The sequence below is a fragment of the Delphinus delphis genome, chromosome 16, assembly GCF_949987515.2.
Source record: "Delphinus delphis chromosome 16, mDelDel1.2, whole genome shotgun sequence".
Classification (NCBI taxonomy): domain Eukaryota; kingdom Metazoa; phylum Chordata; class Mammalia; order Artiodactyla; family Delphinidae; genus Delphinus; species Delphinus delphis.
This window is the reverse complement of record NC_082698.1, coordinates 15,893,033-15,912,326: the sequence shown is the minus strand read 5'-3', so window position 1 is coordinate 15,912,326 and position 19,294 is coordinate 15,893,033. Positions and strand designations below refer to the sequence as shown.

Sequence of the window (19,294 nt, the reverse complement as noted above, 5' to 3'; positions counted from 1 at the left end):
GCACTGGCCTCCGTGCAGGAAGTGACTGGACCCCCTCCAAGCCCCGTCCCCAGGATGTACCATTGAGGGATGTGTCATATGGTTCGGCCTCTTCATAGTAACCCTCTGGAGACTCGATCTTTGGGGTGGAGAGCTGTTTCCGTTCTGGAATCTGTGGTATAAACAAATAAAACAAACATTTTCAGATACGATACACTGGGAACAACTTGGAATTAACCCTTTGGGTGGAAGGAGAGGGAACCAGAAGAAAAAAATGCCCAGCTTGGACGTCAAGCAAGTCGAGAGGGAGAACGGGGATTATCGTGACTCCCGTCAGCCACCCCATCCACAGTGTTTGGTTTGCATCCAGCTGGAGGGCTGTGGGTGCGTTGCTTAACCTCACCAAGCCTCAGCATTCCCCCCGCCTCCTGCAGAATGAGGCTCCGATGCCCACCACACACACGATACCATTGTACACATCATGACAGAACACACTTGAAAGGCCAGATGGAGTCAGGCTGTCATGGTAGCTATGATGGCTTCTGCATAGAATACACTTTCTACAAAGACAAGGGCTGATCGGGGTACACAGAGGAAGAGGACCTGGCTTCTAACTCCCAAACCTCTCCCATAACAAGTTCAATCATTTGCTCAGCAGATACTGGATGGCTCCCATGGACTAGCTGAGGGACACATCCAGACGGTCAGGAGTCAGTCCTGAGAAAGTCTTAACTAGGTGCTCACAGCTCCTTATCAAGTGCTTTAATAGACAAGGTCAGAGCTCCGTGGGAGCGTGGAGGGTGTGATGAACATTTAGGACCAAGGAAGGATGCTCAGAGGACAGGACCACCCAGCATTTCTTACATGGCATGAGGGTGAATGAGCATAATTTGAGTAGAATAAAAAACATATGCAGGGCTTCCCTGGTGGCGCAGTGGTTGAGAGTCTGCCTGCCGATGCAGGGGACACGGGTTCATGCCCCGGTCTGGGAAGATCCCACATGCCGCAGAGCCGCTAGGCCCGTGAGCCATGGCCGCTGAGCCTGCGCGTCCAGAGCCTGTGCTCCGCAACGCGAGAGGCCACAACAGTGAGAGGCCCGCGTACCGCAAAAAACAAAAACATATGCAACTGTGGAGAAGAACAGAGCATGAACATCGTTCTCTCTTCCATTATTCCATCTGTAAGATGGGCACTAGACTACGAAGGTAATCTCATAAGCAATAGCAGAGGAAAAAGAGAGAGAGATGGTGGCATGAATATTACTATATATAGGTCATGAACGTGTAAGTGTCCATCCACACAAGTCCCTGAAGAGGGCCAAGGGAATATTCGTGATGAGAACAGAAATGGCAAAAGCTGAAGTGCATTCCCAGTCCTGGTTTTGAGAAGTCCTTGTGCTGCGTGTTCCACACGAGGGGCAGGCCTGGACCTTCGGGGGGTGCCAAGTGAAGACAGAGGACGGCTCTTAAGGTAAAGGGGGTGCAGGGAGATCGGAGGAGAGACGGGGCCCTGACCTCGGACGGACCCCTGGGCTGCTGGGGATTCCTTGCCCCACCAGGAACAGGGGCAGGAGGTGGGGAAATCCAGAAACCTTTGCCATGGAAAATGAGCTTCTTTGGGGGACCTATGACAGAGAGAGCTTCCCTAGTCCTGGCCCAGGCGATGGTGGGAGAACAGGCAGCGTGGGCTCACGTCCCCCGTGGGACAGTACTCAGCAGGGACCACAAGGGCGTCGGTTCCCAGCTTCCCCCGGGGGCAGAGTAATGCTCCTGCAGCTGCTGCACAAAACCAGGCTCCCCAGAGCCAAGTCTTCTGTGGCTTGGCGACTAGATCTATTTCCATGATCTCTAGAGTGAATGTAACTAGGTTCGAATCCAGCCTTTAGGAGTCCATAGATTTAACCATGGGTATGTGACAGCCTCTCTGGGTCTCACTTTCCCTCTTCATAAAACAGGAATAGTACTGGAGTTGTCGAGGATTCAAGGAGACAAAACGTGATGGTGCTTCCACAGGGCCTGGTGCGTATCCAGTACGAGGAGGCTGTTGTCATCGTTGTCTGGGGGCCTCCACGACCCAGGCGCCCTACAGGAGCCAGGTTACTGGATTGCTGTCCGGCAAACTGAGACAGGTCCACATGAAGAGGGTCAGCAGAGGCCAGGCCACCACCTGGCTCCCATACCACGTCCTTCGAACTCCATCTGGCCCGACACCGAGAGAGCTGACCCAAGTCCCAGAGGCAGGCTCTGAGCAGCCTGCAGCCCCAGCAGGTGCGACACACAGCACGCAGGAAGGAACACAATAATCTGCTCATTTCCTAAGCAGCCCAGCTGCGCTCCGGGCCGGCTGCGGAAGGGCGACGGCTGCGAGCAGTACCTCCGGCCGGGCTCCTCGCCGGGGCGAGGGCCTCGCACATGGTGGACACATCTGGTAGCTGCTAGTGGATGACCCTTCGCCTCTGCTGCCCCTGGCCTGGAGAGACGTTTCTGCTCCTCTCGGCCACTCCTGGCCCCTCGGTCAGCCAGAGGAAGGGCTGCCTCTGAGAGCCTGCTTCCTGGGGTCTGAGGGGAAAATGTCTCCTTACCTGGGCCCCGACAAGGTCTCTGCTTTTGGGTCCTGGGGCTCAGGCTTCCTGAGTGGGCTGGGCCTCCAGCTGCAGCCTCCAAGAAGCCCCACTCCCCATACGGGGTGTGGGAACCCTTGTCTTGGTGAGGGCGTGGGGATCCCATCCGGAGGGAAGCTCTGAGCACCCAAGGTCTGGCTCTGGTCTGGATTCCCATGATTAGAACAGGACAGAAGGGGATTGAACCCTCCTGTGGGAACTCCTGCTGGGTCATTATCCCCACAGGGGGCCTGCCCTCCCATCTAGGAGTTGAGCACCAGGGGGTGTTTCTTGAGAGTCTCCCAAGCCTCTCACTGTGAAATCATCTGTAAATGGATCTATACAGAGAGGCAGATAGGGCAGTGGGGCAGGAATCTGACCTTCGGGGCTGGGTTCGAATCCTGACACTGGCACATCGAGCTGTGTGACTCTGGACAACTGACTTGACCTCTCTGGGCCTCAGTTCCTTTGCTATAAAATGGGGAGAGTAGAAGTACCTGTCACATGGGGTCACTGTAAGGATTAAACTGTGCTCAGCACTATTAAATAATAAATATTAGTGTTCACTAACCTTCAAAATAAGATATAAAAATATCAATCAAAGGGAGAAAAGGTGCCTGTAGGCATGTTTGGTGGGGGAAGAACAGGTGTACTCTGGGAGGATACAGAGGAAGTATTTGGGCATGACCTGGCTTATAGCAAGCTCAACTGCCTTAAAGAACAGGACAGCCCCTGTCCTCAAGGCGGCCAGGGCAAAAGATACGGGCCTGGGTCACGTTAAAGGACAAAACGATTCCAACAATTCAGAAGAGAGTCACATAATTACACAGGCGCGATGGCCTATTATCAGAGGAGCAAGAGATCCTAAACTCCCGGAACTAAGAATGAAGGAAAGTTACTTTATCATCATGATGATGAAGATGGTGCACATTCAACAAAGAAGCAGAAGATGTGTGACTTCGGAACCTGAAATAACTGAGGGTTCACAGGAAGGGACAGGGAAGAAAGCCACCCTGCTCAGCGTGACTTGCCAGAGATTGGCAAACTTTACCTGTAGAGAGCCAAACAGTCAATACTTAGGGATTTGCAGGCCATTCAGCGGCTCCGACCTCAGCTCTTCTACCCTGCTACTGTAGTGCAAAAGCACCCATAGATATACACAAATGAATAAGCGTGGCTGAATTCCAGCAAAATGTTATTTACAAAAGCAGGTGGTGCAGGATTCGGTCAGGGGGCTGTACCTGGCCAGTGCTGATTTAGATGAGACACAGAGCTGAAGATGCGGGGTGGCCCAGGTGACCTGGGACATCCCTGCAGTTCTGAGCAACCTGCCCCAGAATGCACTGTGGAAGCTTCCGGGGTGGGGGCTAGCGGATCCAGACCGAGCTCCCCAGACCAACCACGGTGACGGCCTTCCCTGCCCCCGCAGAGCAGCCTGCAGAAGTCCAGCCCCGACGCATGGTCAGGCCTCAGAGGGGAGGCGGGCGGAGGTGGCTGCCCAGGCCAGGAGCACAACGGTGCCAGCAGACGTCTGTCTCTCGGAAAGCAACCGCCGCACCTGGCTGTGCAGACCGTGGCCTGGAAGTACCACGGCTGCTGAGTCACTGGCCACACCCACAAGATCGCTCCAGACCCCTGGCTGCCCCCTCCAGTGTTGGACGGGCTGAGCCTGGGACAGAGGCCACGCTCCCGGCCCAGCCCTGGGCACTGAGGACCCCAGGCAGACGCCCAGCTTGTGCTACAGCCATCAGAGAGCCCGGGGCCGGGCATGCAAGAGGACAAGCCACCGCGGTGCCCTGAAGCTCCTGGGTCGGGGTGGGAAGGGACACGGCTTTCTCTGGCCGAGGAAGAGAGGTCACAGGGCCAGCCAGGCTCAGGCTGCCACGCTCCCTCCCTCCCAAACTACTTGCTGTTCTGGTTCTCCTCCTCCCTGTGAGAGCCAGAAGACACAGCTGTTCCCTGCTCCGCCCTGACACCGCTCCTCTGGGGGCCTTGGACTAAGTCTTCAGCCAGACTTGACCAGAGAGGAGGCTGGAGGGGAGCAGGCGTGTGTGGGCAGGCAGGGAGGACCCCAGGTTCTGCACCCCCCCTTCCTCACTCCACATCCAGAAGGCCCTGGGGTGGAGGTGGGCGACTGGGACAGAACTAGGAGGGACCTAGGAAAGGTCCTTCTCAGCAGAGCAATTCCACAAGGAGCGGAGACCGCCAAGGCCGCTCGCTCTGCTGGAAGTTGCCCCACGGCCTGGAGTACGTCCACGGGAACCGTCACCACGCATCTGAAAGGCCACACATCTCGGGTGGTGGTGTCTTTCCAGTGCAGCAATAGGTTCCTCTCGAGCCTCTCCTGGCCCCGATGGCCCACAGACACAGCTGATGCCGGGAGTCCGCTCCAGGGGACGACCACAGTCCTGGCCTTGATCGGAGGCCCTGCATCTCACACCCCCTTCTGTGCCGGGGTCACAGAAGGCTAGCAAGGGAGCACTAAAAGCCAGCCAGAGTCCCGGGGCTGCCGGACTCTGTGACCACAACCCGGCCCCAGACCCTGGGTTCCCAGTCCACCACCACGTTCGTCAAACACGGGCTTCCAGAGCGAGTCACCGCTAAGAGGCTCCACCAGGTGAACGCCCCTCCCGTCTGGTGTGGACCCCTAAGCAGCTAGCTGCCCCACGTGGGGTGGGCAGTGGCACCCCACTGCACAGAGGTCAAAGGCACCCCGGTCAGAATCACACATGAACTCAGGCTAGGAAAGCTGCAGCCCTGGCTCAGAGCAGCCACCTCTCCTTCCCCCCACCCGGCAAGGGGTGCTTGGGGCGTAACCCGAAAACCACAACACCTCCCGTCTGCTTAAAACCAGCAGCAACTGGATGGGAGCTGAGAGGCCATGCCCCCTCCCCAAGTCCCGGCGCCAAAAGTGAGGGGAGCCTGCAGCGGAAAGGGACACGACTTGTACCTTTACTTGGCTAAGAAGCCGAGCTGAGGTCTGGGAGGCCGCAGAGTGGCCCAGAAACCAAGAAACTGCATACAAATCCTGGGCCTGCTACCTCCCAGTGGTGGGATCTTGGCCAGTTGTTTTAACTCCCTGAGCCTCTGTTTTTTGGCAGGTGGTGGGAGGACCACCTGAGTGGGCAGCGGCTCAGAACATGACAGTCACTCGTGGCATCAGCATATTGGGGTACCCAGGGACCGATGCTCAGTCCATCAAGTCTGTCAGCCTGAGATGAAGGGTCCCTGCCAAGCTGTCACCCAGCTCCAGGGGCTCCTGCAGTGGGATGCTGCCCAGACCTTCCAGGCCTGCCCTACCAGCTGTGAGAGCAGCGGGCAGAACCGTACTGCCCCCAGGAAGGCATGAATGAAGGGGCCAGTCTGGGGACGGGACCCCCTCAGTGGTGACCTGAGCCTACGGATCCGGTGATGGATGGCTTGGTGGGAGCTCAGTGACCGTGCAGTCCCACGGTCCCAGAAATCCTTCCCAGCCAGATCCTAGCGTGGGAAGAACTTGGGTTCAAGTTCTGCCACTTCAAGGCTGTGTGACACTGGGATATTATAAACCCACTGATTCTCGGTTCTTCACCCATAAAATGTAAATACTACCACTCACCTCACTGAATGCTAATGTGGTCTGCCACGCCCCCTGAATAAGAGGAGCTTAGGTGAGAGATGTTTACGTTCCTTTCATTTAAACACCAGGAAACAGAGGGCCAGAGACCTTAACTAACCTGCTCAAGGTCAAGGAGCTAGTACCTGACAGAGCTGGAATCTGAACCCAAGTCTGCAGGAGTCCATAAATCCATCCATCCACAAACATGCGTGTGGTCTACTGTGTGCAGACACAGGACACGAAGCAGTAAACGAGACACAGTCCCTGATTCAGGGAGCTTACACCTACTCTGGGAGGCAAATAATAAACACGGAGGGGTAACTGGGCGGTGTGGCAGGCAGTAATGGGGGCAGGCACCGAGGTGGGATGCCTCACATGGGTAAGTCAGGGAAAGTCTGTCTAAGAACGTCTGAGATAGGAGGAGGGGGCAGCCTTTGAGGGGCCAGGGCCCGGGGACTGCAGAGTCCCCGAGGCAGGACTGACCACAGGGACAGGAACAGAAAGGACTGACCCAGGAACAGAAAGGAGGCTGGTGAAGAGCAGATGCAATGAGGCTGGAGACGCAGCTGGGCCAGACCGTGTAGGCCCTGGGGCCACGTGAAGGAATGTGGATGTTCTGTCCCAAGTCCAGTGAGAGCTCTTGGTGGGTTTCAAGCAGGAAGTGGTGTGATGTGGTTTACATTTCTGAAAGGTCACTGTGGCCTGAGCTGGTGCCCATGTCTGTACAAGGCCCCGCTCACGGGGTGCTGGTGAAGAACCTGGCGTAGCCTCGGACACACAGAGACCCTCATCTCGCACGGCCGTTCCTCTTTGCGCCGAGCAAATGACGTCACCTGCTAGCACGCTTACTTGTCTCCGTCCCTCCCGGTGCCCCGGACCCCACAGACAACAGGTGCTCCGAAGATGCCAGACGCTTGGCGGACTGACACCTGCGAGAAGCACTGGACCTTCACGGGACCCAAGTCAGGGAGATGAGGGGTCCCGGACCCACACTTACGATCTTGGGTGGCGGGAGGTCCGGAAGGCTCTTCTGAGGGGCCGAGGAGTGCTGGCTGGGCTCGCCGTTAGTCAGTGGGCTCTGCTCCTCGGGCGCTGTGGGAAGCAAGCAGAAGAGGGCTTTGATGAGGGGCACCCAGGCTTGCAGTGGAGTCTCAGTAGCCAGGAATGTCTGGTCACATGAGCCCCCAGTTCTATTTGGGCAGGTGTTAATTACCCAGGCAGGCGGTCCCTGGAGCCAGTGTTGTTTTTCCTCCAAGAATAGGGTAGATCGGCCATGGGCAGTTTCCTCAGGAGGAACTGGTTTGAGGTTTCTGGTAGGTTCCGCACCCTCTCCTCCACCGGCCCCATGTCCAAAACGCCCTGGCCACAGAGCTTCAGTGAGTGGAGGAGCTGCCCGTGGTCACTATATTGAGCTGCTCTCAGCACCGACCCTGTGATTACCTCTGTCCACCCCATGGTTTCCCCGGAAGGCAAACAACCTAGGGCCCGGGGGCTGCTTTAGTGCAGGGGACTTCTGCGGAGCCCACGCTTGGTGGTGGGGCAGGAGGTGAAAGCCACACTGGGGACCTTGGCCACCAACCCTCTGTGCACTTTTAAGGAAAAGGCCCCAAAGGCTCTTCTGAGCCTGACCATTTCAGCAGGTGGCCAAGCCAGCTGGGGACAGACAGGTTCAGGCAGATCTGACCCTGGGGCTTTGCTGGCTGATGTCCTGAAGCCAAGTCTTTAACAGGACCGAATGTTTGGGGATGCTGTGTTCCCACCTCTTGCTAAGCCTCTGCCTTTGAGTCACAGGCTTGAGAGCTGCGAGACGGGGGCTTCTAATCCCCTCTCCTCCGCAGCTAGGCAGCTCTGCAAACCTCTGGGCCTCCCTGGGGTCCTGCTGGACCCACTCCTGAGGGTTTTCAGACAAAAGCAGAGAGCAGAACAGAGAAGATTAAGAAGCCATGGAAGACACCACCTGTCCTTCCAGTGGAAGGTAAGATGTTCTGCCAAGTGATCACCTTTGAACAAAACCTTCGATCGAATATTAAGGCAGCTGCTGACATCACCGACTCCTCGCCATCACCCCCCCCAACACACACACACTCATAAAATCCAGACTTCTGTCAAAAGTCATAAAGCTGGGGCTGTGGGATCAGCACCTATACAGCTGCTTTCTTAGAGCATCTGAATTATAACTTCCTATTCCTGGGACGATGCTGGGAAACGCTGAGAGATTTTAGGGACTGAATCCTTATCCACGAAGGGGACACGAGACCTTTAAGAGGCAAGGAGGTGGCCTGATGAGACATCCCAAAATACATCAACCCCAAATAGCATCACCCAAAATGCGACTTCCAAAAATAACCCCACCAGGCCTGTCTGTGGTCCTGGCTGGGAGGAAGGAGGGGTGGGACGGGACCAAGGCTTATACTGGCCCCCTTCCTGGGAGCTGGCCACTCCATCAGCGGCAGACCCGTACCTTTGTCTTGGGACTCGGCATCCTGTTGCTTGTGGACCGTCACTTTGTTCATATAAATGTACTCCTCGTCAGAACCTGCAGAAGGAGGATGGAAGACACAGGTTTCATGTGATTTCATGAAGGGAAAGGGCCTCTAGAGAGAAAGGATGTCCCCTCCACCCCTCAGAGACATTGTCATCAGCCTGGATTCCAGTAAAAGCATACAACATTTTGAGTTGATTGAAAGAGTCCACTGTAGAAAGAGCTGACAGATTTCCAAAAAAAGAAATACCACATTGCTGACTGTTAGTTTTCTAGCCTGGGGGGAGGGGAGGGGAGGGAAGGGAAGGGGAGGATACAGAAGGATAGCTTTGGGAATAAAAGGCTTAAGTGGAAAAGCACCCATACCTTAAAGATCTGCCTCATATTCCACCAAGCAGAGATTTCTCTGGGTTTCCTAGCATTTTGTTTAAATTGTAAAACATTTCCTATCAGTCATTCTCACCCTAGTCTGAATTACACTCATGGGCTAATCAGAGTGAGGTCTATATAAGATAGGTCATATTCAGGACCTGGAAGTTTAGCTCCCAGGCCTCTAGGTGGGGTGCCACTGTGGGGGCCTGAGCTCTGGGTTTGGAGTGGGGAGTGTGCTGGGATTTGGACCTGCAGGACCAGCAGCTACCTGCTCTACCTGCAGTGCACAGCCCTTCCCCTCCTTTAAAAACATTTCTGTACAGGCTGTCACCTTCCCCGTGCATGTCTAGGCAGAGAAACGCTTTGACCCTTTCTTCAGAAGCCTGCAGAGGAGACTGATCTGAGTGTTTCTCCTCCTAGAAATCCTCCTGCATTTCTTTGTGCCTCTTAATTTGCATTTCCTAGAAACTTGCGGCTGATAAATTCCAGTGGCTGGAGATGGTGCTACAGAGCCAAGGAGCCCAATTCAAACCCCTGGCGAAGGAGGCAGTTCAGCGCCAGCCAGTTCCACACCACAGACCGCCTAGACTCCAGCCAGCAGGCCTGCGTCAACAGAGCCCTGAGAACCCAGAGGAACAGGAGGAGGATACGGCTGGATGGATCTTCCTCCATCAGCCCGTGGGATTGCCACCCTGGTGCCCAGCCCTACCAGAACCAGTCAGCAACGTCACTCCTATACCAAAGGCCGCAGCAGCTTATCAGAGGGAACTACAAGGTCTAAACGTAGTTATCCACAACTTGCATACTTCCACTGAGGGGCTGGGTCTGTACATCCTCCAGAGCACGGCACAGGATTAAAGCACTCTGCAGGGAGAAGCAGGAGACAGGGTAGGGGATGGGGGGCGGGGGGCCTCGGCCAAGCTCTGCCATTAACAGTAATTCTGAGCAAAACAGCTAACCTGTGTGCCTTAGTTCTCTTGCCTGCATAGTATGGAAAATAATTGTGATGAAATATTGCCTAGTTCTACCTAACTGAAATTTTCAAATGTACAAAACTCAAACGTTAGGGAATTTGAAAAAGTAAGGTAACCTTGTAACTAACAAAGATTAAAAATCACAGCCTAGGGCTTCCCTGGTGGCGCAGTGGTTGAAAGTCCGCCTGCCGATGCAGGGGACACGGGTTCGTGCCCCGGTCCAGGAGGATCCCACATGCTGCGGAGCGACTGGGCCCGTGAGCCACGGCCGCTAAGCCTGCGCGTCCGGAGCCTGTGCTCCGCGACGGGAGAGGCCACAATAGTGAGAGGCCCGCGTACCGCAAAAAAAAAAAAGACAGCCTAAAACATGGGAAATAATTCAAAGGCTCAATAATAGGAAAATGGTGAAAGAAACCATGGCACGTCAACATAGGTAACAGCAGGTCACCTTTAAGAGTAAATGGATTACCGGCACAACCATTTTGGAAGTGATGTTGGAGGATAATTTAATTTTAAGTGTTCATATTCTGTAACCCAACATTTCCGCTGCCAGAAATCTATCTTGAAGATAAACTCCAGCATGTAAACAAAATTTTATTTGAGGGTGTTTACTGCAATATTATATGAGGTTTTTTTTTTTTAAGAACAAAACTTAAATGCCCACGAATAGGGGGCTGGTTGAATATTATTGTTCAGCCATGGATGGACACTACCCACCTGTGAAAAATCACAAAGTAGCTCTATGTCTGCTGTTTACAAAGATATCCAAAAATCACAGTTAAAGGATCATGTTTCAGAAAAGCAAAAAAAAAAAAAAAGAAAGAAAGAAAGAAAAAGTATGAGAACTGTCAACATAGGGAAATGTGCACAGGCAGCAATTCTTTTTTTTTTTTTTTTTTTATTTATTTATTTATTTTTTATTAACATCTTTATTGGGGTATAATTACTTTACAATGGTGTGTTAGTTTCTGCTTTATAACAAAGTGAATCAGTTATACATATACATATGTTCCCATATCTCTTCCCTCTTGCGTCTCCCTCCCTCCCACCCTCCCTATCCCACCCCTCCAGGCTGTCACAGAGCACCGAGCCAATATCCCCGTGCCATGCGGCTGCTTCCCTCTAGCTATCTACCTTACTACGTTTGTTAGTGTGTATATGTCCATGACTCTCTCTCGCCCCGTCACAGCTCACCCTTCCCCCTCCCCATAACCTCAAGTCCGTTCTCTAGGAGGTCTGCGTCTTTATTCCTGCCTTACCCCTAGGTTCTTCATGACATTTTTTTTTCCTTAAATTCCATATATATGTGTTAGCATACGGTATTTGTCTTTTTCGTTCTGACTTACTTCACTGTGTATGACAGACTCTAGGTCTATCCACCTCATTACAAATAGCTCAATTTCGTTTCTTTTTATGGCTGAGTAATATTCCATTGTATATATGTGCCACATCTTCTTTATCCATTCATCCGATGATGGGCACTTAGGTTGTTTCCATCTCCGGGCTATTGTAAATAGAGCTGCGATGAACATTTTGGTACATGACTCTTTTTGAATTTCGGTTTTCTCAGGGTATATGCCCAGTAGTGGGATTGCTGGGTCATATGGTAGTTCTATTTGTAGTTTTTTAAGGAACCTCCATACTGTTCTCCATAGTGGCTGAACCAATTCACATTCCCACCAGCAGTGCAAGAGGGTTCCCTTTTCTCCACACCCTCTCCAGCATTTATTGTTTCTAGATTTATTGATGATGGCCATTCTGACTGGTGTGAGATGATATCTCATTGTAGTTTTGATTTGCATTTCTCTAATGATTAATGATGTTGAGCATTCTTTCATGTGTTTGTTGGCAGTCTGTATATCTTCTTTGGAGAAATGTCTATTTAGGTCTTCTGCCCATTTTTGGATTGGGTTGTTTGTTTTTTTGTTGTTGTTGAGCTGCATGAGCTGCTTGTAAATTTTGGAGATTAATCCTTTGTCAGTTGCTTCATTTGCAAATATTTTCTCCCATTCTGAGGGTTGTCTTTTGGTCTTGTTTATGGTTTCCTTTGCTGTGCAAAAGCTTTGAAGTTTCATTAGGTCCCATTTGTTTATTTTTGTTTTTATTTCCATTACTCTAGGGGGTGGGTCAGAAAGAATCTTGCTGTGATTTATGTCATAGAGTGTTCTGCCTATGTTTTCCTCTAATAGTTTGATAGTTTCTGGCCTTATATTTAGGTCTTTAATCCATTTTGAGCTTATTTTTGTGTATGGTGTTAGGGAGTGTTCTAATTTCATTCTTTTACATGTACCTGTCCAGTTTTCCCAGCACCATTTATTGAAGAGGCTGTCCTTTTTCCACTGTACATTCCTGCCACCTTTATCAAAGATAAGGTGTCCATATGTGCATGGGTTTATCTCTGGGCTTTCTATCCTGTTCCATTGATCTATCTTTCTGTTTTTGTGCCAGTACCATACTGTCTTGATAACTGTAGCTTTGTAGTATAGTCTGAAGTCAGGGAGCCTGATTCCTCCAGTTCCTTTTTTTGTTCTCAAGATTGCTTTGGCTATTCGGGGTCTTTTGTGTTTCCATACAAATTGCGAAATTTTTTGTTCTAGTTCTGTGAAAAATGCCAGTGGTAGTTTGATAGGGATTGCATTGAATCTATAGATTGCTTTGGGTAGTAGAGTCATTTTCACAATGTTGATTCTTCCAATCCAAGAACATGGTATATGTCTCCATCTATTTGTATCATCTTTAATTTCTTTCATCAGTGTCTTATAGTTTTCGGCATACAGGTCTTTTGTCTCCTTAGGTAGGTTTATTCCTAGATATTTTATTCTTTTTGTTGCAATGGTAAATGGGAGTGCAGCGTACAGAGGCAAACCACAGCTACATGAAAATATCCCGATGACACCGATAAAGATCAAAAAAGGAAGTGAAGGAATGTAAATAGTGTTTAATGTTCATTTCACATTCTTTTCTTTTTTCTTACTGTTAACTAAGCCCACACTCCCGTACAAAAGAAGAGGCAAGATATTGTTGTTATTGTTTTAACTGTTAGACTCTGAGCAGGTGCTTCCCCCCCAAGACGGTGATCTGTAAATTGCAGAGAAAGCTGGCACTGGCCGTGTCACCAGGCTGCGTCTCCCTCCTTGGACACTCTGCAGGCCATGCTTGATTAGGTGTTGATTCTCAACACCATCCAGTTGGTAGGTAAGAGGCTCCCAGGACCATCTGCAATCCTGTGAACTTGGCCCTGGAAAGAGAAGCCTGATGAGCTGTCCCAGGTCTGGGAGGCAGCAGCCTCGGGTTGGAGAATTTCCATCATTGTCTCATTCATTTTCAGAGGTGCACTGAGCACCAGCACTGTACTAGGTGCTGGGGATAGAGCAGAGAACAAAACAGACATTGTCTCTGCCCTTGTGAACTCACCAGATCGGGGGCGGGGGAGGGAGAGGGAGAGGGGGCAGACCCAGACAGGGTAGTCGCACAGGTGTGTGGGAAATGACAGCAGCTACACGTACGGTGGAAAGGAGAGCTCATCGTGCTTTGAGCAAGTGTGTGGATCCTGGGGGAACGACCCTTGTCTGAAGAGGGTGGTGGCAAGGGGTAGGGAGGAGGGGCCCGGACCCTCTTACTACAGCTGCATAGACTGAACGTTTGAAGCATTTCCCATCACAGGGGCAGCCCTGAAATGTTCCCAGAGTCTCTGAGCAGGGTACTGGGGGGCCCACAAGGTTAAGACAGGAAAAAATATCGGGCCCCCAATAGACAGACCTCAATCCATGTCTTGACCTTACCACCTAGACAAAAGGCAGAGAGTGGAAAATTCAGTAATACACTGAAGATCAGAAAATGGAAAATTCCATTTGAAAAGTGCAAACACACACACACACACACACACACACACACACACACACTCATGCTCTGCCCCAAATGTGTTGAAGTAAACAACAGCTCAGCCAGTGGAGACCACAGCCTATCTTGAAATGATCATCCTGCCTCCACCTGTAAGTCCCGTCAGGCTGAGTTAATTTTCTGGAAGATACACAGTGAGGCAGGCATGGGAAGCTGAGAGAAAACGACCAACGCGTTCAATTTAAGGGGCTTTGGATTCTATCCCGTGCAGCATAATTAACCTGGTACAGACTCATCTGGACCGTGGAGAGAGGAGGGGAGCGTAATGGTTAGGTCTGCTGGCCCAGGCCCAAGCCTGGGCTCTGCCACGCATGGCCATGTGCCTAAAGTAACTTTCCAAACCTCAGTTCCCTTGTTGGTAAGATGGGGACAGCAACTCCCTCACTGCCTTCGGACGGGGTTAGATGACATAATCCAAGTCATTTCATTCATTAAGCACGGGGCTGGGAAATGGTAAGAGCACAGAAAGTGTGAGCTGCTGTTATAACCACTCTGCCATCCGAGAGGGTGCAAAGAGGACCAGAGGGGAAGTTCGCAAACAGTGGCTATTCATCCGTGGGCACTGACCTGGAGAACAGAAGTGACAGCCGAAGGCCTTGGTACGGCTATGCGCATTTTATCGGTGGTCTGGGTGTGCTCTGGGGGCAATTCACACTGGGGGGCCCCCGACCCGTTCTCAGCAGCTCCTGCAACCCTACAAACTGCAGAGAGCAAGGGTGGGGAAGGCCTGACTTTATGAGAGCAGAACATACACACATCAAAGGTGAAACAGAGGTCACCCTACAGGAAGCCACACTAGACCACAAAGGGGACCCCACACCGGGAGCCCTGATGGAGTGGTGAGAACCAAGAAGCAGAGGTCAGACGCCATCACAGGGGTGTTTCTCAATTCCCAACAAAGGTGTTCTTTATCATTAAACATTCGCAGGTTGGAGCACATCTAAATGGCCTGGGAGTGTGCTCTGTAAAGAATTCCACCGATGAGTCCTTCTGTGGAGTGATTCATCCCTCTGTAACTTACCTGCTTTGTAATGGGGATTTCCCATCTGCTCATCCCACCTTTGATGTGCTACTGACCGGCACTCAAGGCAGGTCAGCAGATGCTCACTACAAAGCTAGGAGGAGCCTGTAGAGCTCAAAGGCAATGAAGGGGCTGCCGGAAAACCCCTCTGATGAAAGGCTAGGGGAGCCAGATTATGCCGACGGAAGAGAAGGTTGCCGGGCATATAGCAACATGCTCCAGCTTCATGACTTCTCTGATCTTCAGACTATAGGAACTAATTCCACAGGGAACAAAAAAAAAAAGGAAAAGGGACTTTGAAATGTAGCCCAGTGGACGCAGGCTAGATGTCAGGGAGGAGTCCCTGACTGTGATGGCCAAAGAAGGTGCACTTCCCTCCCTGGCAAGGATCTGGGCTATTCCTACTGTGAGACAGATGGATTAGATGTCCTCTTACTGTCCCTTACTGTCCCCAAAATATCACTTTCAATTCTCAAACATCCGCTATAAAAATAAACTCGACTAAACTGTTATGACTTCACAAGAAGGTGTTTCTTTAAAAAAAAACACCTGTGCTAGAAATGAAACCGTATGTCCACAAGAAGACTTGTACAAGGCTGTTCAAAGCAGCCTTATCATTCATATCAGCGCAAATCTGCAAACAACCCAAATGTCCATCAGCAGTGAATGGACGAGCAGATTGCAGTATATTCGCAGAAGGGAACACCATTCAGTCCACAGCATGGAGTGACGGGGGCCAGACCCAAGGCACAAACCACCCAATTCCATTCATAGGAAGCTCCAGAATGGGCACCGCTAATCAATGGTGGCAGAAATCTGAAAAATGGTTGCCTTGGGGTGGGGCTAGGGAGGAATTCTTGCCCTGGGAAGGGGCAAGAGTGAATTTTCTGGGATGATAGAGATGTTCTACGTCTTATTTTGGGTGGTGGGTGCACAGGTGCATACAGCTGTCAAACCTCACTGAACTGGGCTTCCCTGGTGGCGCAAGTGGTTGAGAGTCCGCCTGCCGATGCAGGGGACGCGGGTTCGTGCCCCAGTCCAGGAAGATCCCACATGCCACGGAGCGGCTGGGCCCATGAGCCATGGCCGCTGAGCCTGCACGTCCAGAGCCTGTGCTCCGCAACGGGAGAGGCCACAACAGTGAGAGGCCCGCGTACCGCAAAAAAAAAAAAAAAAAAAAGCGAAAAAAATAAACAAACTCACTGAACCAACTCCTGAAGATCTGTGTACTTGACTGGATACAAAATCTAGCTCAATTAAGAAGATAGAAAACCAATGAACTCACAGTTCTGTGATTTACAAAGTCTTAAAACAATGTTTTCCTGTTTTCCCTTGGGCTGTATGACACTGGGCAAGTTATTTACACTCTCCAGGCCTGAGTCTCCTCAACTGTAATAACAGCAGCAACCCCACAGGGGTGTCTTGAAGATGAAGCCCGAGCAATACATGTGCGGGCGGGAAGTGCTCAATTAAGCATTAGCTATGATTATACCAGTTTATTATCCCTTCTCTACTTTCAACCATAAGGAAAAGTGCTCTTCGTGGGCTACTGTGTTGAGTGTTCAGAAACTCCTGGGGCTGCCGTACACGTCCCGTCACTCTTGCACTATTGTTACGGGCTGAACTATGTCCCCCTCAAAATGCATGAATTAAGTCCTAACCCTGAATACCTCAGAATGTGACTGTATTTGGAGAAAGTGTCTTTAAAGACATAATTAACATTAAATGAGGCCACTGGGGCGGGGCCTGATCCAGTATGAATGGTGTCCTTATAGGAAGAGGAAATTTGGACACCGCCATTCACACAGAGGAAAGATGGTGTAAAGACCCAGGGAGAAGGGGACCATCGACATGCCAAGGAGAGAGGCCTCAGAAGGAACCAATCCTGATCTTTAGCCTCCAGAACTGTGACAAAGTGCGTTTCTGTTGTTCAACCCAGTCTGTGGGGTGTCATTATAGCAGCTCTAACACACGTACAACCATCGTCCTGCTTCCACGGGGACCTCTTTACTAAGGCCCCGGCCACACTCACTGCTGCTTTTGGTGTAAAGCCGGAGGAGCTCGGCCAGGCCACTCTTCTTCACCACAGCTGTGCTGCTCAGGTTCTCTTGGTCAAGAATCCTGAGGAAGTCATCCAGCTCTGTCAGCAGCTGCTCCAGGGCTAGAGACAGAAAACAGAAGAATCCCTTATAGCAGCTGCCTTCTCTCCAAAGGCCCAGCTCAGACACACCTCCGATCCCACAGCATCCCACGACGGACCCTCCGGTCTTGAGGGGTGGGGTCCAGGGTGAGGCCAGGCAGCACATGGGGGGCCCAGCCGATAGGTGCAATTCCCAGTGCCAGCATCGCTGGGGAGAGGCAAACAGGCCCTTGGCTTCGAGATGGACAACCTCGGCCAAAGCTGCGGGGCTACCATTTGCTGGAGTGACAGTGGCCAAGGTGGTCCAGTCAAGTCTATCAGGCTGTGAGAATCTGGAAACAGAATTTTCTTCCTAATAAAGGTCAATCAAAACAGCTCAGGGTCTGGGGAACTTGAACACAGATCAGACCCGCAACCGTCAAAAGAAATGCTGTGGTTGACCCAGTTGTTAATCCTTTCCCCAAGGATGGGGAAACACAGAGTCACTTCAGGGAGATGAAACAGTGATTACTCTGTGCCCGCAGGAATATGGACAACCTATCCAAAGCCACACTTGGACAAACGAAGCCTTTCCCTGAGATTCTTCAGTGACTTCAGAGCCACTTCAATTGCCACTAGGCCAGCGTCACTCCCAAGCTGGTTAAGGGCTGTGGTGCCTCGGATCTAGTTGTCAAATACGCCTCTGTCAAGGGCCACTGTTATAGAAGCACTGGCCAATTTCTAGCTGGAAGTACATTGCAGAAACATCAGTGCAGGGGCAACAGTCTAGGTGCAGGGCCTTCCCCATTACTGTTGTTGTTATTATTGTTAATGACCGAAATCTCTATTAAGAACAGGATGCTGCATTCCCTGCTGGGGTCCTCACCTTGGCGCTCCCTGCCCAGCTGGCTCTCCAGAACGTGCTCATTAATGGCAGCAGCTCCTTGAGGGTCTAAACAATGCTTTCCAACCCTGGCTGCATTGGAATCACCTGGAGAGATTTTAAAACTCCTAATGTCTAAGCCGCACCCAGACTGATGATATCAGGATCTCTGGGAGTGAGATCCAGGAGTTATTAGGTCTTAAACCTCCTCAGGTGATTCCAATATGCAGCCAACGCTGAGAAGCATGGGTCTAAATGTAATGCCAGGGGCCACAACTGAGGGCCCTCCTTCCGACAGCAGCCAAGACGCCCAGAGCCGCCCTCCACCGCCTGCTGCTGGAACTCTGAGCGGTCACACAATCTCTCCAAGCTCATTCCCTCATCTGTAAAGTGGAGAAGACTGTGTGGGCCCTGCCCATCTCACAAGGTGGGTGTAAAAGACAAAATCTGTGAAGCTCTTCACAGCGATGCTTGTGAAATGCTATGCTAACCACACAAAGAGCTTTGTCATCATCGTCTCCTCCCATCCTGTGACATCATTAGTTATTTCTTATTCTCCACCAGTAGCATTCGTCTCTAAGCTCCTCTTCAGAGAAAAACCAAAACCTTGCACTGTAACATTCCCTACCCTACCATGTAAGGGAGAGGAAGGAAAGGAAGGTCACCTCCTCCGAGCAGCCCTCCCTGACCACCTTCTCCATACTAGATATTTCTTATCATTTTCTAACTCAGCATCTATCTCCTGCTTTCATAGCCCTAATCACAACTTACCAGCAATATGAATATACAATATTTTTTGAATACACAGTATTTTTTAAATAAGATTTTAAAATGAACAATATCAACAATGAATGAAATAACAGTTTTATTTATTTGCCCATTTTTAACGTGTATTTTTGTCTTTCTCATCCTGGTCTAGTCTGTTAGCTCAGTGAGTCAGAACCACACCTGTCTTGCATCTTTGGCACCTCACGCTGTTACAGGCGTTGAATGAATGTTTATGGAAATAATGAATAAATGAATGAATAAAGTTATCAGGTACCTACTAGCTCACAAGAACTCTAGGAGGTAAGCAACATTATGCCTATTTTGCAGATGTGGACCTGGTGGCCCAGAGAAGACCCATAACGGCCCACATGGCCCATGACAGAGAGCTGGGTTTGCTGCCTGACTCCAAGGCTGAGCTCTTGGCAACACCCCACCTGATGCCTCCATGTAGGGCCTTCTTCCAGCATCCCCCAAAGGCCTGGCGCCCCAGAACTGAACCAGAGCCCCTGACTATCCCCTAACCCCCTCATTATAGAAGCCCTTATACTCCCCTGGTTCTAAGGGAGAGCCCAGTGCCCTATTTCTGTTCAAACACCCCC

General features: G+C 51.2%; 1 protein-coding gene across 1 annotated transcript in view; it reads right to left on the bottom strand.

The window, feature by feature from the left end:
- Positions 1-19,294, bottom strand: part of AFAP1L2 (actin filament associated protein 1 like 2) — a 101,007-nt gene that overhangs the window by 23,119 nt on the left and 58,594 nt on the right. The window contains exons 2-5 of the mRNA XM_060034022.1: positions 16,958-17,086; positions 8,638-8,712; positions 7,174-7,268; positions 61-151 (exon numbers count right to left, since the gene is read on the bottom strand). Of these exons, the coding sequence (XP_059890005.1) occupies positions 61-151; positions 7,174-7,268; positions 8,638-8,712; positions 16,958-17,086 (390 nt within the window). The remainder of the gene's footprint in view (positions 1-60; positions 152-7,173; positions 7,269-8,637; positions 8,713-16,957; positions 17,087-19,294) is intronic.